Source organism: Prorops nasuta, unplaced genomic scaffold (assembly GCF_024137725.1).
Source record: "Prorops nasuta isolate Cenicafe-Biocafe unplaced genomic scaffold, Cenicafe_Pnas_1.2 PNAS00002, whole genome shotgun sequence".
Lineage (NCBI taxonomy): Eukaryota > Metazoa > Arthropoda > Insecta > Hymenoptera > Bethylidae > Prorops > Prorops nasuta.
In genome coordinates, this window is record NW_027116799.1 from 3,523,518 (window position 1) to 3,535,858 (window position 12,341).

Below are 12,341 nucleotides of genomic sequence, written 5' to 3' on the forward strand. Positions count from 1 at the left end.
TTACGTAAATAACACATTAACTACGTAATTTAATATCATATATACACATATAGCAGCATCATCGAAATCTGAGATTTATAGTTTATGCATAATTATAAGGTATTAATTAAGTTATATAAAGGAAATGTCTTTTTGTTTAATTTTAAGATTGTTGCAGTTTGTTTAATAATAAATGGTCACATTATAAGGTATATTTTTAGTATAAAACAATCTTAATTGTCCAGTGTTGATACTTTCGTGTATTACAAGCGGTCCAAAACTCCAAAACGAAAACGGCGTGAGAGTAGAGTAAGGAGAACTTTCACGGTGGGGTGTGTATGTGTGCATCTCTGATCTCACCTCACTACTTACACTACTTACCAGCTGTCAGCCATCGATTGTGAGAATTTCTACTGCTTTATTTAGCAAACAGTAAAAAGTGTGAATAGATTATTTGTTTGACGTTCTTTACACACTAAAATCATATTATTGAAAAAATTCGTGTAGCATGCTTTACAATATGGTACGTATATCTACTGACAAATTATTTTATTCACGAAGAATATCTTTCAATTCTGCTTGCTCTGATATCGTATACAAATGATTTCCTCCTCATTGTAAACTTTTAATAATTCATCTGTTTTATCAGATGTATTAGCAGCTTAATGGGAACATAAACACATACAAAGAACAAACATTATTGGCATTTCTTAATTGAACTACTTAAAGCTGTGCATTACTCTATTAAAACATTAATTGTCAAAATTTTCTCGATTATGTCAATTACGAGCGGAAAAACAAAACTGTCACCAGATCAATTTATTCGTATTAATTTCGACATTACACTAATGAGCTCGAAACTCTGTTTATTATTAAGCAATGAATAGTTATGAGCACTTTTAAAATCTATTTTTCATATAATTATAGTGGTTAATAGTTCTTCCATTTTTAATCAGAAGAATTTCACTAATGTAATAATTTATTTATTTATAGCCATCTGAACCACAAGATAGTTCAAATGGTGAAACATCTCGTAATGCAATGCCTACTTTGACTGTTGCATTGCCCGTTGTCCAGACAGACATGCTAGGGCATTCAAATAATATACCTATAGGAGCAGAAGGAGCAACAAACCGAACTGTATAGCAAAACTGCATGAATGTTGTAATCTCAGCAATATTTTCAGATAAATGATTAATGTAAATTAATTTCTTTGTAGGGTGAGGTTGAAATACCACCACCAAAATTAGATTTTTCAGCACCTCCTCCTTATGAGCTAGCTACCAAATTACCTAGTTATGAAGAAGTTCAACGTGAGAAAACACTGCAAGGAGAACCTCAGCCTCAGCTTCATTTGGTACATTTATTTATATTATATATGACTAGGTTAAATAATTATTTTATTTTTATTCATAATAAATATTACAAGAATTGAACCATTTTTGAAATTGATATTTCTAATGGTATTGCAAATAGAAAGTTTCTTTATTATTATATAATTTAAGGCATAGCTTTTGTAATATTTATTAATAAAATCTTTGTTAGGTGAGTAATGAGAGTTGATTAGTAAAATTAAAAAAATTAATAGATATTTTTACCCCAAATTGCATCAAAAATTGTATTTAAAATACAGCAGATTTCCATCAAATACTTTTTTATATTGTAAGATTTAACTCATTTTATTTTATTTTCTAGCCAGGATCTATTAGACCCCCCCAGCAGCCATTGACAATTCTTGCTATAGATACAGAAACAGCAGAGGGTGATCCTGAAAGTGGACTTCTTGGAACAGACTTTATGTTTTTTACAGCTTTTCTTGGTAAGTTTTCATTAAGTTTTCTTTACCAATATACTTTATTTTAGCATTGATTCATATTAACAAATTCATTTACAGTTGCTTTCCTGTTTAATTGGATTGGTTTCCTTCTCTTGATGTGCTTCTGTCATACAATTGCCTCACGTTATGGAGCACTCTCTGGCTTTGGCTTGTCTTTGACTAAATGGACACTTATTGTGAAACATTCTACAGATCTCGCTTCACGTGAAAATTCATGGTTATGGTGGATGATAATGGCATTTGGTATGGATTACTCATAAAACTTATTCTTATGGTGTATTGAATATTTGTACCCTAACATTTTAACTTCACTTTTAGGTTTATTAATATGCATACGTGCAATTATCCAGTATCTGAATATAAAGCGAGGCTGGAGATTATTATCAGGCAGTGCCCAAGAACGCTTACTCTTTTTCTATTAAAATACAGTCCATTATTTGGTCAGCTTTAGGGCAAACAGCATTTCTGTTTGGGGTTGAAATTGTATGATGTATGATCAACACCCACTGCAGCATTACTTTATATAGATTATACACTTATCAATTCTAATAAAATAAGATAAAAATAAATCTATAAAGCCGTTTGTCAATATCATTTGTTTAACTCATAAAGTAAGATAAGTTGACAAACAAAAAAAAATATTGGTTCTATATATTTTATAATTTATGTAATTATTTTTTGAAAATTAAATGTATATTTTATATTCTAATTGCTCAAATAGCAGGAGCAGTGCTATTAAATAAATCACTGCTGAACTTGTATGCTTTTACTTTTCAGAGTGATGTTATGATAGTGGTGGTTAAAATACTTCTAGTTATGGTATAACAAAATTAGATTTCAGTGTTTTACAGAATCATTATAGTATTATGGGTAAAAGTACTGATAGAAACATCGTGCAAAACTTTTTTAGCTTTAGGAAAGCATTAAAATTTTTTCTTATAATATATCCAGAATTGCTTGTTTATATATATTTAAGAATTATTCATACATAGTATGAACTTCTACAAGATTCATAAGCATAATTAAGTATAAATAGAGTAAATAAATGTTTTATTAAGAATGATATTCTCTGAATTTTTCATTGTAATATACGTATGATAATACCTTAATGTTTATTTTATTCCTTTTTTCTTTTTCTCTTTTCAATAATGAATTACACTGTAATAAAAATGTAAAAACAATGCTGTATTAATTATATAATTTAAAATTCATATCTTATTTTAGAATAGTAAAAAATATAATTATTACATTTTGGTTGTATAATTTTTTTAGTATTTTGTGAGTAATTTAATAGTTCAAACGATTTATTTTTTTTTGTAAAAACTATTTCCAGGCTTTTATGCTATCCGTCAAATATGACTTACGAAGGTCCCATGGTGTAATGGTTAGCACTCTGGACTCTGAATCCAGCGATCCGAGTTCAAATCTCGGTGGGACCTTTGCTTTTTTTTCTTTAGTAAAATTGTAAATAATTTTATTCAACCCTCCATAACTAGCAATGGGTACTATTACAAACACTACGAAAAGATTAAATTATTGATTCTGATAGCTTTAAGTGTAATTAGTTAGCACGTTTTTTGTAAGTGAACCTAGAAAAATGCCTAGACTCACAAGTATAGTAACTCTATAAGATATGTCACGTAAAATATATATTTTGTCAGTACAAATAGTTAATAATGGAACACATCCTGTATAATATAATGGTAAAGATATGAGGATGGATGTGAAATAGTGACTGTTGCAATACTTGCAATGTTCTGGCTTGAAGTACTGCTTTAGCTTGTTGTAGTAATGGACTGACTTAATGGTGAACTGATGAGGCAAGTTTGGAACTCAAACTGAAACCGTGGCGGTCATTTATCAAAAATGTTTAAGAATGTATTATATCAAATGTCTTTGATTCAAAAGAAGCTTGATCGTTAAGACTTTACTTTGCTTGACAGATTATCTTGTTTTTAGATGGGATCCTAATTTTCATTACATACTCTTGTAGTTTATGTTAAAGTCTCTTCAAAACACTTCATCAATGTACCATTTAATCTAGAACGTTTGAGAGATGTCTTCTTAATTCAGTATCTCTTTATATATTAGTTTTCAAAGATGACTGTTCAATTAATATTGAGCAATTCCTAAAGCTTTGCATATAATTATAAATAAATGAGTACAAAAGTAAAGATGCGATTTAAGATTGCATTTCATTTGTTAAAAAGCCTGGAAAATCTTCCACGAAATAACGTTGTCTTTAAGAATTTCGCCTGAATAGTCGAAAAGCCTTAAATTCACTTTTGCCGCATATTTTATCTACCTGCATTTGGAAAGGAGAATAAATCGCAAAAAGTTCAAAATCTGATTGTTACAAAAACCTTAGTATTAAAATATTCCAATAAAAACAATAAATAATAATGATCAATAATAATAAAATTAATAAAAGTTTCGGCAGTTTATATAACAGCTATTTCTGGCAGATGTCTACTCTGTTTACTTATGGACACTAAATGTATAGTATTGCTAAATATTCAATAATTACATTTATAGTTAGAAACCGGATATCTTTTTACATTATTGAGTAAATATAATTGCTTATTTACATGATTCTGATGGATGTCGATAATAACTAAAACCTTTATTTGTTTATTTTACATAAACGTGCACTTTGCGCTCTAATTAGTCCCTGCTACACATCTAAGCACACATTTCTAATTATATTCATGAGTGAGTATGCTTAAATGAAGCATTTCTCGAATATCTTTAGCGCTTGATCAGAAATCATTCTTTGGATTCATATTAATGCACAATTTTCATGCAAGAACAAAAAAAATCATTAGAACTTTGTGAAATGACTATGTCGTTTCTTGTTGCTATAAAAATATGAACAACAGTGAACACTTTAGTACGCAGTACCCATTAATCATAGAGAGTACACTGTTTACAAAAATTGCAGTTATTATTTGCAACGAACACACAGAGGTTTCAGTAGTTTCGCAGCTCGCAGTACGACAGTCGCAATATCCTAGCAAACGAAACATTACATCTAGCGTACTAATTAGCTATAATTTTCTACTTAGGCCCAGATTTTCTACCTATTGGTAAAATATATCTATTTAGTAAAAATGACAAATTGTAGTAAATTCTCTATCCAATTTTAAACTTTATAAAATGGACAAATTTACAGAATAATTTACCTATAGATAGAAACATTGGTCCTTAATCATATAAATTCAATATAAAAGACATTATATTATAATTGTATTCATAAGTAGAAAATTATAACTATTTAGTACATTATTTGTTTTATTGTGTTTGATAGGATTTGTTTTCTTATAGTGCACAATAAGAGAAACAAATGTTTATTAAAATTAAAAGCCATTTAAAGTTTGTATACCGCTTAAATACAAGTGATCATGCTAAATGTGTACAAATTAACTTGATAATTGTTGCTAAAGTTTCAACATAAGTTTTAAAAAATTTCAGTTCGACTTCTATGTCAAATAATAATGCAACATCGTGCTTTCTTTTTGTTTGCGATTTGCTCACGTCTACGTAAACAATTAATAGCAAGCATATAAATTAATCAGGAAGGATAAATTAAATTTATCTCTAAAATTAGTGTAATAACTTTGATCATTTTAATAATAAGCCTGAGCTCACAACAAAATTCTTAACGGGTTTGATTTAAACATTTTCGGTCAGCTGCATCTCTAGTCATTATATAGTGACAATACTATAATGATGCTGCCAATTTGGTAAATAACGAATAAGATATCAAAGAATTCATTCTTCGAAGAGGTATCAACCATGAAAATGAATACAATCTCCGTCAGGTGATAAGGGTAACTAATGCTAAGTGAGCCCGCACAACTTTAATCATTATAACAGATTTTTGAAACATTAGTACCATTAGGACTGATCATCGTTCGGTGGCCATTGACCCGAATGGTTCCAGTCCCAATCCTTGCCTTTAGGACGAAATTTACTGGTACTCCCAGAATTGTTCCAGTCTCGATGAAAGAACTTTTTCTTAAAGTGATGACGTTCGGGATCAGGCTGACGCTGATATTTGAGTGGGACCGAAGAATTACCGGAAGTGTTGGTGTTAGAAACATTAGGAGGCCGAGGACTAGTTGGAGAGGGAGTTCTAGGAGGGCCTAAAGCTTCGTCTGGCGAAGGGACAACCGGTGGGGCGCCTGTAACTGCACTATCCGAACCTAAACCGCTATCCGGACTTGTATTAACTCCTTCTGTTGATCTCCTTCGCTTATCCAACTCTGTAGACGCAAATGCAACTAGACGGTCAAATCCAGAGCTAATGCGGTCTTGCCAATCCGCTTCCCCATCTGAAATTAATAAATCAGTATTAATAAAAAAGTGATCAAATTAAACATTATTCATCATAATTGTTCCGATAAAAATAAGCCATTAACATTGCTTGGCTATTGTTTTTCACATGTCTCCATAAACTGAAAATATAGATTTAATTATAAGCATAATTAAATTGTAAGAAAAGCTTAAATGCATACTTCGAGAACAGAATAAATACATAAAATTCAGAAAAAATAAAAGTAATATGAATATTACTACTTTTTACCTTCGTATAAATTAAAATTGTAAATATAATATAATAGATATAAAAATTACCGCGAAAGGGGACACACAATTGTAACAAAATATCGTAGACCGATACCATGCAGCATGCACTAGTGTAAAAACTCTAAACATCTAGAAAAGAACCCTTTTACTGCAACCCATCATGCTTCAATACGATGCAATGTATCTTTTGCAAATTAGATCTAATTTAAATTCTACTTTTTATATGTGAGTCTGGCTTATTTTCATGGAATTTTGAAATCAGATTATTTTAACCAAAACTATAAAACGATTCTGCTACTATATCTGATGAGCGATTGAATCGTTAAAAAAGGTAAAAAAGATAAAATTTGGAACAACTCCTGTGGGACAACTCACCAATTACCACGAACCAACCCACAGGCAGCCATACATTTCGATTTCTTCCTCTGATCTGTCTCAATCTCTAATAAAACAAGCTTCGGGGGTTGTGAGCGAGATTGAGTATCTGACAGACAGAGCTAACCAACAAACAGCTACAGTGCATCTAACAAATACAGCAAACAACATCAAAAATAAATATAAATAAAGGTTGGTGACCAGCTCCATAAGATAAAATAAACCATAGAAAATAATCTTTAACCAATTGTGCATAAAAATAATAAGAAATGCATAGCAGAAACTAACTTCTATAGTATCTAAAAAGATCAAAGCAAAGGATTCAGTAAAAGTCTATAGTAAAAAGACTAGTGAAGATTATAGCAGAACATTTGTAAAACAAAGTTAATCAATTGATACAGAAAATATTAAAAATATTACAGATGTTCTGCTTGTATAAAGTGCTACTTTTACAAAGAACAACTATCTATATAGATTTTTCTACAATTTTTTATAATAGTACTATATATTATTTCCATCTACTAATTCACTAATGTAATACTACCACACTACTGATAATAAAATTACACATGATATTATTGAATAAAAAAATAACTTTTTGAAATAAAGCTTAATATTATGCAATTGCATTAACTGCCCCCAGCGCTCGTTTAAAGTATTGTATTTAAACTACAGGCTCCTTTTGATATTGGATAACTAATACTGACAATATAAATATTTTTTTGTACGTAAACAAAACATCAATGTAAAAACAATAAAATGTACAATTTAGTATAAAATAAAAATTTAACAAAAAACTCAGATACTGGGAAATATTCATCATTCCCCTACTTACCATCGTCGCCTAATCCATTTCGTTGTCGCTGTGTGCTCATTTGTGGCTCGTCTACCAAAGGTGTAGATGTGTTCGAGTGTGGCTCTACAAGAGGACTCAAAGGAGCGCCGCTGGTGCTTGCCGAAGATACGACAGCTTCTGTTTTAACTGACATCGATGGCTGAGATTGAGAAACAGTAGCGCTGCTACTACTAGTAGTATTAATCGTACCATTATTACTACTACTCGAATAACGAGGATACGGCTGAAATCTAATATCCAATATTATAAAAGCAATCCGAACGTGGATCATTGACTGCGTTCCAAATTATTAGCGCTATGGTAGCGCTAGGCAAAATACGTTTCATGATTGGTCAAATTGATTCAATTGATCAATCATGATATAGCGCTATCTTAGCGCTAGAGATTTGGAATGCAACCATTTTATTTTTCATGAATTTGCTTTCACTACAAACCTTCTCCCGGAAGATATAATCTGCTCTGATTTACTACTACTGCTAGCGTTATCTTGATTGCGTAATATTCGTGCGTGTAAAGACGCAGCTAGTCCTTCAACCGGTAAATGCTCCCCATTTCCAGCTGCTTGAGGAGCATGCAATGGTACGGGTGGATGAGACGATGGAGGCAAAGATTGCTGAGATGGATTATCAGCAAAATAGGACTCGTGATAAGGTTTAATGTCCGCGCGAGGTAATTGAACCGGTGTATACCTATTGAAAAAGAAAATTAATTATAAAGTCTGCGTAATTGAAGAAATATATTGATTATTTACCTTTGCGCCTGTGTTACTGGAGTGAAAAGTACAGAAGATCTTGAAGTAGCAGTAGGGGTTGGGGTTGAAACCGTTGAAGAAGTTGGTGCATAACTTGCTACGTGCGCCAATGTTGATAATCCAGCATCTCCTTCAGCACTGGCCGGTCTACTTATGGGCGAATAAACAGTTTCCGGTCTTATCATTGCGCTCATATCAACAGCTGCATTGATTATGGATTGATTAGAAATTTCTAAGGTCCTTTCGATTTCTCCGCTTACTAAATCACCGATAGTGCGAGTACCAAGTAGACCACCTGTCCCGGCTACTACTCGATTGTCATGAATCAATTGTCGAGAATCTGTCGTGGGCCTTTCTGACGAAGGTAAGTGAGAAGATAAACGTTCTTGAGATAGATGACGACGCAGTGCGAGTTTTGCAGGAGAAACTTGTGTATAATCTGGTGTAGATACGTTTGCTGGTAAAGCAACCCTCTTCCTTTCAGGTTCCCCTTGATTTTGTAATTGAACTTGTAGCTGCATCTGTTGTTGCTTATTTTGCCTATTCTGTTGATCTTCGTTAAGCACGCTTGTAATTATACTTTTTAACCTATCCTCAAAGTTTGCTACTCTAGGAGGTTCTTGAACTCTACTTGAAGATTCTTTATTATTAGCTTGGGTGTGAGTTGATGAAATCGAGGAGCCTGAAGATGAGAAACTAATAGGTGCTTGTGGCAGTCTGCTCCTCGTATTGTTATTAGAAATACTATTTTGCCGATTAGGTATACGTCCAGCTTCTATCTGGCGTCCAGTCTCGAGAATCTTCTGTGCCAAGATCTCTGGATTGTTTTCTTGAATTTTGCCGATATCTGGCACATCAGGCCATTCTTGCGACCTAGAGCGACCCTCTCTGTTTTTTCTGGATGCATTCTTGGTGTTTGTTTGTTGATGCTGGCCCTGCGATTGTTTTGTACCAAGAGATTCTCTTTGTTGTTGCGCCATTGCTGACGCCTGTTTTTCACTACTTGTTCTTTCCAATACATTTAATTCGTGCTCCAGCTTAGACACCTACGATTTCCAAAGAATATTAATCCCTTATTTGTTTATTTTCTTCTAAATTTATATTTATACTCAGCTTACCTGTGAGTGCAATCTCTTACGCTGCGATAAAGTGGCAGATATTTCTTTCAGTATATAATCTTGGGTAAGAGGTTGAGGTGGATTTGGCAAGCTATTCGAATTTGTGTGGGGGCTAAATTTTTCTTGTAATTCTTGGTGTCGTAGTGTAGTCAACCGATTTTGTTCCGCTTCCATAGAAGATACTTGAGCTTGTAACTTACTCGCTTTCGCTTGTAGCTGCTTATGTCTAAGAACTATTTCCTTGGCTTTTGCTAATAAATCGCCTGGAGACGTTGCATTAATACCTAATTCTGTCATTCTTGCCTTTAGCAAAGCCACACTATCGTCGATCAATACTTTTATTTGCTTTTCTAACTGAGCAGCCCGAGATTGCAGTTTAGAATTTCTCTCTCTTTCTTTAGCAATATCAGTATTAACAGAGATTCTGTACGCAGGCGTTCTCATAGATTCCAACATCATCATAAATTGGTCCCTAAAATTTATAGAAGAGATTAATAACACTGTTGATATTGAAAAATTGTGGGTATTTTTTGCTCCCTCTTACCTATACATGTCAAGAAGAATTTGTAGAGCATATGGTGTTGCTGATGGGGCTGGTGGTATACTCAGCTCTTCGTGTACAGAAATTGGATGAGCTTGCAAAGCCAATGATAATGAAGAGAGCTGCTGATCAACACAACCTGGTGCTGGAGGTGGCTTCTTCCCAAGTGCTTGTGGGGATGTACTTAGCAAAGTTTGACTATGTAGTAAATCTAATCCAGAAATGTTAATAGTTTTTCTAGGCTTAGCTTTCTTGACACCTCGGCCTCTTTGTCTACCTCTAGCTGGTGCTCTAGTTATACCATTATTAGTCTTCCTACTTAACTTCCTACGAATTTTCGGTTGCCTACGAGTTTTAATATTCGAATCATCCAAATCTGAGTCACTATTTGTTCCTTGTTGTTCCGAATGGTTCGGACTGTCCAATTGTCTCGATAAATCTCTTTTGGCTCTATCACCTCGTTCTCCTCTAGATACTTTACTATGAATGCTGGCAGTGTTATTTATCACAGAATCAGAGTTTTCATCGTTACCACCTTGCTTATTATTTTTCAAACGATGAAAATAACGTTCTAATTTAGTTCGGTCGATCACATGTAGATAATAAGATACAGGTTTACCAGTCCAAGAAACCGATCCTTTCAAAGGCGACATTTCAGATACATGCATTATGGTACCAATATCTAAGGAAATAAAATCATTTGATCATTTAGAATTATGTAAATTTAAAGCATAAGATATCTTGACACATTACCACTTAAATTCCTATCTGTAATGCGGAAATTTAAGGGGCAGAACGATTTAGATGATACTATGCGTGCCCCATCTCGCAAATCTGCAAATCTTTCCTTTAACTGATGATCTACTGTCGGTCCAAAAGCAAAATTGTTAACAAAAACTATAGTTGCTCCTGTAATACTCTCTCTATGTTCATCAGCTAAGAAATCACCCTTCACTAATCGATAATCTCCACATCTCTTTCCATACCAGTTCAACCACTTCCGAAAGTTAATTTCCATGCCCTAAAAATTAAGAAGAAAAAAAATATATATACTGATTTACTTTTCAGAATACCATATTTTTACCTGAGCATATTTGGAAGGTACTTCAGCTCGTTCTACACCAATACAAATTTTACACAATGTAGCTGCTGCCATTTGTAAAACTACTTGTCCTACACCTGAGCCTAAATCAACAAAAACATCATCCTCTGTAACATCAATCTGATCTATCATTTGACATACAAGCTCATAACTGGTTTCTCCATAAACTTCTGGAGAGAATGGCTCATATTGATTTAATTTATCTGGCTCAATTACAGCTTGATTATAAGTTTGCTGTAATATATGACGTAGTAAACCTCTACTAGGCCTTTTATTTAGCCTCTGAGAAGGTAAACTAGTGCCTTTTTCCTATGGTTATTTTATATAGTATTAGTATTACATAATATTTCTTTTAACTAAGTATAGATAACTCAAGCAAATAGTTCTGCACTTACCAATTGTACTAAGCTATCGATAGCTCTATTGAATCTATCACACAAACTTTTCATACTTTCATAATCTCGAGTATCATAATTGCAAAGAATATTATTTTCCAATGGTAGTTTTAAGTCTGGGAGATCTTCACAAACCCATCGCATTGTTTCCACAACATCCAATGCTCCATCATGACGATCCTGAAAAGTAATATTATTTATAAATGAATTTTCATATGAATGGATAAGAATATAATAAGTAGTAAAAATTTAAGGTATTTATAAATTTAAAATTTCAATAAATTTTAGGGTCAAATTATTAAAGGTAAACCATTAAAAAACATTTAGCTAATTGATGTTTTTTTTACATTTTGAAAGAACTGTAAACGGAGTATTTGCATACACATATAACATATAAAGTAGAAGATGTGCGCTGAAAAAAGTTTATCAATATCATGTACAGTCATGACAGTTTTACCGAGTAGGCCGCGTGTCACTGTGTTAGATTGAATGCACAATCAGCTGTGTGTGTATGCTTGCCCGAGCGTAAGTAAGAATGTGTGTGATGTAAAAATTCTTAGCGTTAAAAAAGGTATATAGGGAAAGATATTAAATAAAAAAAAAGTTCATCTTACGGATCCTGAACCAGAGGTGAGTGGCCATTGATAGACGATCGGTTCCGCTCCGGCTGGAGAATGCAGGCGCAGTTCCATTTTTTCCAGACTCCTGTCGTCTGGTGGTCAGATGGAGGTGCGAAAACACTTGGGACGAAAATGGAAAATTTAGCCTCGTGATGTAACTTAGAAATCGGAGAGTCCGCA

General features: G+C 33.0%; 2 protein-coding genes and 1 non-coding gene across 4 annotated transcripts; 2 read left to right on the top strand and 1 right to left on the bottom strand.

The window, feature by feature from the left end:
* Positions 1 to 341: 341 nt before the first annotated feature.
* On the top strand, positions 342 to 2,935 carry Ndfip (Nedd4 family interacting protein). The gene is made up of 6 exons (XM_066731572.1): positions 342 to 502; positions 973 to 1,119; positions 1,199 to 1,336; positions 1,675 to 1,798; positions 1,874 to 2,059; positions 2,135 to 2,935. The coding sequence occupies exons 1-6, from the start codon at positions 488 to 490 to the stop codon at positions 2,236 to 2,238; spliced, it is 714 nt and encodes a 237-aa protein (XP_066587669.1). The 5' UTR covers positions 342 to 487; the 3' UTR covers positions 2,239 to 2,935.
* A 248-nt stretch (positions 2,936 to 3,183) lies between these two features.
* TRNAQ-CUG (transfer RNA glutamine (anticodon CUG)) lies at positions 3,184 to 3,255 on the top strand. The gene has a single exon. It is a non-coding gene; the product is annotated as a tRNA-Gln (tRNA).
* Positions 3,256 to 3,527: 272 nt separating this feature from the next.
* On the bottom strand, positions 3,528 to 12,296 carry gpp (grappa). Of its 2 annotated transcripts, XR_010823032.1 has the most exons (11): positions 12,156 to 12,296; positions 11,542 to 11,721; positions 11,129 to 11,455; positions 10,798 to 11,065; positions 10,048 to 10,726; positions 9,504 to 9,975; positions 8,386 to 9,431; positions 8,069 to 8,323; positions 7,614 to 7,864; positions 6,779 to 6,926; positions 6,011 to 6,150 (listed from the first exon to the last, which is right to left on the bottom strand). XR_010823032.1 is itself a non-coding variant. In XM_066731529.1 (10 exons), exons 1-10 carry the CDS (start codon positions 12,231 to 12,233, stop codon positions 5,714 to 5,716), a joined length of 3,993 nt encoding a protein of 1,330 aa, XP_066587626.1. In that variant the 5' UTR covers positions 12,234 to 12,296; the 3' UTR covers positions 3,528 to 5,713. The 2 variants fall into 2 exon arrangements, 1 of the variants encoding a protein (XP_066587626.1); XM_066731529.1 differs by lacking the exon at positions 6,779 to 6,926 and having other exon boundaries at positions 3,528 to 6,150.
* Between the last annotated feature and the right edge of the window lie 45 nt (positions 12,297 to 12,341).

What these genes read in the sequence shown, in the direction of transcription:
- Ndfip (XM_066731572.1), top strand. An exon ending in CTCAGCCTCAGCTTCATTTG is followed by an intron (nt 1,337 to 1,674) that starts GTACATTTATTT and finishes TTTATTTTCTAG; the next exon opens with CCAGGATCTATTAGACCCCC. An exon ending in GTGGATGATAATGGCATTTG is followed by an intron (nt 2,060 to 2,134) that starts GTATGGATTACT and finishes CTTCACTTTTAG; the next exon opens with GTTTATTAATATGCATACGT.
- gpp (XM_066731529.1), bottom strand. Translation starts at nt 12,233, where the DNA reads ATGGAACTGCGCCTGCATTCTCCAGCCGGAGCGGAACCGATCGTCTAT. An exon ending in TACAGATAGGAATTTAAGTG is followed by an intron (nt 10,727 to 10,797) that starts GTAATGTGTCAA and finishes TTATTTCCTTAG; the next exon opens with ATATTGGTACCATAATGCAT. An exon ending in ATTCTTCTTGACATGTATAG is followed by an intron (nt 9,976 to 10,047) that starts GTAAGAGGGAGC and finishes TATAAATTTTAG; the next exon opens with GGACCAATTTATGATGATGT.